At 47.1% G+C, this 3892-nt stretch overlaps 1 protein-coding gene across 1 annotated transcript; it reads right to left on the bottom strand.

Annotated features, from left to right (window-relative positions):
* On the bottom strand, nucleotides 1–3473 carry LOC100716114 (putative olfactory receptor 2I1). The gene is made up of 2 exons (XM_003461153.1): nucleotides 3468–3473; nucleotides 1–954 (listed from the first exon to the last, which is right to left on the bottom strand). Exons 1-2 carry the CDS (start codon nucleotides 3471–3473, stop codon nucleotides 1–3), a joined length of 960 nt encoding a protein of 319 aa, XP_003461201.1.
* Nucleotides 3474–3892: the final 419 nt, after the last annotated feature.

A 3892-nucleotide genomic window follows, 5' to 3' on the forward strand; every position in this document is an offset into this window, starting at 1 on the left:
TCACTGTCGGTCCCGCCTCCCCCACAGACTTTTCTGAAGCCTCCTCGCTGCCCCCTTCACTTCTTTGTTCCTTAGCGTGTAGATGAGCGGGTTGAGGGCTGGTGTGAGCACAGTGTAGAAGAGAGAAACGAACTTGCCTCGGCTCTGGTTGTAGCTGTGCGTGGGCTGCAGGTAGGTGTAGATGGCAGAGCCATAGAACAGGCTGACTGCGGTCAGGTGGGAGCCACACGTGCCCACCGCTTTCCTCCGGCCCCCGCGGGACCTCATGGCGCACACCACTCTGCCCACTGCGCCGTAAGAGGCCAGGATGACGGCGGACGGCAGCAGCAGGACGACCACGCGGGCGGCGAGCATCTGGCGCTCCACCGAGTCTCCCCCGCGGCCGCCGGCGCAGGTCAGCTGCAGCAGCGCGGGCAGCTCGCAGATGAAGTGGTCCAGCCGCAGGGGCGCGCACAGAGGCCGGGCGGCGAACAGCGCGGTCTGCGCGGCCGAGTTGGCCAGGCCACCGAGCCAGGAGGCTGCGGCCAGCGCGCGGCAGAGGCGCGGGGAGCAGAGCCGGGCGTGGTGCAGCGGGCGGCACACGGCGGCCGCGCGGTCCAGCGCCATCGCCGCCAGCAGCACGCACTCGGCCGAGCCCAGCGCCAGCGACGCGCACAGCTGCGCCAGGCAGCCCTCTCGGGGCAGCAGCACCGCCGGGCCGCGCAAGCCGGCCAGCAGGGGCGGCGCCACACTGGTGGCGAAGGCCGCGTCCAGCGCGGCCAGGTGGCGCAGGAAGTAGTACATGGGCGCGTGCAGGCGCGGGTCTCGCACGGCCAGCAGCACCAGCCCCGAGTTGCCGGTGAGCGTCAGGACATAGCACAGGAGAACCAGGACCAAGAGCAGCGGCTGAAGGGAGGGCCAGTCGGAGAAGCCCAGCAGGAGGACGCGCTCCCTGGTGCTGCTGCTGTGGTTGACCTAAGAAGAGAAACTCTGGGAAGGTTTGGTATGACTGAACGGCAGCGATGGCCCAGTCACTGACCTGCAAAGGAAAACCCCGGCTGGGGAAGAGACACAGCACGCAGATAATTTATTAACCGTAATTCCATCTAGAGATCTGAACGTGGAGTTTGTTTGGAGGCCATATGCCAACATGCCAGTGTTCCTTGGTTTAGCTACAAGATCCCACGAGACAAATGGAAGCTCTATTTTGTGAAGGATCAGGTGGAGGCTCATAAAAGATAATTAAGTTGCTCTAAGGTCATAGCTAGGCAGTGGCTGTGTATAACTTGTACTCAGATTGGTCTGATTTTCAAATCAGCGTTCCTTCACCTGCCTCCCTAGTTCTGGTTATATTCCCAGGGACCAGGAGAAATCTAGTTTTCCTCTCATATGACCTTCAAATGAGAGATTCCACCGTAAGCCTCCCTTTCCCCTGTTTCCTTGAAAGTGTGCAGTGCCTAAAATCGGAGCAATATATCAAACTTGGTCTAATACTTACAGACCATAATTATCACCTTCCTTGTTTTATTTATGCAACCATTAGATTCAGATGGAAAGAAAAATCCCTGAGCATTCAAAACCAGTTAGGCCACATAAGTGACCTTAACCTTCCTCTATTTGCAAACATAACTTACACTTCATTTAAGTCAGGCAAGACATTTGTATAACTAGGGAATTTCTAATGAGACAGACCAAATATGGCAGCCTTCTAATTATAACAAGTCAAATGCTTTCATTATCTTACTTCTGTGTCTGTCCCGTATGAATCTCTCTTCTGGATTGGTGCTGCCCAATTCATGGATCAGTCTTCACATAAACTCTTTACATTTTTCATGGTGCCTCAGTTTAATTTTTAACACAACCCAATGCGTTACTGACTACTGTCATGAATGGAGGCTGCTTGCAATGTCCTTGCTCTTCCTCCTGTTACACACCATGATCATGATCACCACGGATCAACACGCGAATGCTAGCTTTTAAACCAGTGGTGGTGGAGGAAAGAACACTTGCTGGTAGTCTAGAAGTCAGAAGACTTTGGTCCTAGCGAGTAGCCATCTTTATCCTAATACTTGATATGGGTAGGTCACTTCAGGTCCCCTTGTTTTAATTTTGTCATGCATAAAGTGAGGAGTTTGTATTAGGTAACTTCTAAGGTTTTTATTCTATCTTAGCTCTACTGTCAAATATTCTCAGACAAATGGAGAGAGAACACAAGGAACAAAAGGAATTTTAACTTGACATTGAGTCAAATACCTTATAATATAGAAACCATCACGGCTGATAAAATTCCTATAAAACATTTCTACTACAATTTTCCTGGCATATCATTTAGATAGATAACATTTCAAACAGCATATTCATGCTTTTAATTTTAAAATAATAATCCTCTTATTTTTTATTTTCCCAGAAATACTACTTTCCCCCCGACAAGACATCCTGCTTATGTGGTACTCTCACTCTGTCCTTATTTGGCAGAACAAGTGTTACTATGACGAATAGGAACAAGTGTTCAAGATCCAGGTGCCTGGATTTGAGTCTTGGCTCTGCTGTTTCCTAACAGGACCTTTGAACATGTTATTGAGCCTCTCTGTGACCCAGTTTTCTTACATAAAAGCAGCAGTAGGTGAAATGAGCTAAATAGATAAAACACAAAGTACATGGTAGGTATGTATTGAACCCTGTTTTTACAAATCAAAAAATGAGTCTTTGTGTGTGTGGTCCTGGGAACTGAACACATCCTCAAGCTTGCTAAGCTCTCAGTTTCCTACTGAACTATACCCTCCAGCCCAAGAAACAAATTTTAAGAGTTCTTATACTAGTTTTTGACAGAAATGTTATAAAAATTCTTATTTCTTTCATATATTAACTCCAATCTTTATTCACTTGAAAACCAGAGAATAATTTTATAGAGTAGGACAATAAAGTGGCTGAAATGAAGTAACAAGATCACATCATTTGGCTTAAATCTAATTCCAAGTATTTTCTGTTTTTTTTTTCAGATAAACCCAGCTCTGTAATTCTAGAGACATTAGAGAATAAGAGGACACACAAAGCATGATGTTTATTTCTAGATAATTTTACTGCATTGGAGTCATAATAGACGCAAAGCATGGGAGGTAAATTTGGTCTTATGGACCAACGGCAGCTGGTGATGTTGAGTCACAAGAAGTAAGGTTTTTAGTACCGTGATTAGCTAGCTGCACACCACTTCTACCAGGCAAGTCCTGAGCCATTTTCCTTCAAACATGCCACAGCATGAAAATACTAACAAAATTCCCAGATAACATCCTTATTACATGTATGAACGCATTTCCAAATACATAACGCAACACACATGCTTACACACCCCCACCATCATTCTCCTTGTGCACACAGAAATAAAATATAGGATATATTGTAGGGTTTTCCCCAAACCTCCTTGATATAATACAAAATTCCTCCCAGCTGCAAAACTGTGTTTTCCTAAGGGAAAGTAATGATAAACTCACCTTCATGTCTAGTCTCTGGTCTGAATATTTTAAACCTTGAGTATTCAGATGTTATGTGGGTTTACTGCTCCTCCTCTGGATCTGAGTTTGAGATGATACTGAGAAGATCAACAAAAACTCCAACAGTATAACTGCATTGGTGTCTGAAATGAGTGCCTGAAGTCATATCCAGGCACCTCAAGTGCCATCTTGCTTGTCAGCAAAGGAACCAATAGGACATTGAGAAGGAATTCAAATGCACAGGTGGTGGTTCTGTTTTGGGATGTGGGGATATAGACAAGGCAAGGACTGGGGGCTGGGGGTTTAGCTCAGCGGCATAAGCGCCTGCCTTGCAAGCAGGCAGTCGTGAGTTCGATCCCTGGTACCGATAAAAAGACAAGGCAAGGACTTGACTCAGTCTTGTAGTGGTAAGCAGTCAGCTGATT

This window comes from Cavia porcellus, unplaced genomic scaffold (assembly GCF_034190915.1).
Source record: "Cavia porcellus strain 051 isolate PalLab524CR breed Dunkin Hartley unplaced genomic scaffold, mCavPor4.1 scaffold_28, whole genome shotgun sequence".
NCBI lineage: Eukaryota > Metazoa > Chordata > Mammalia > Rodentia > Caviidae > Cavia > Cavia porcellus.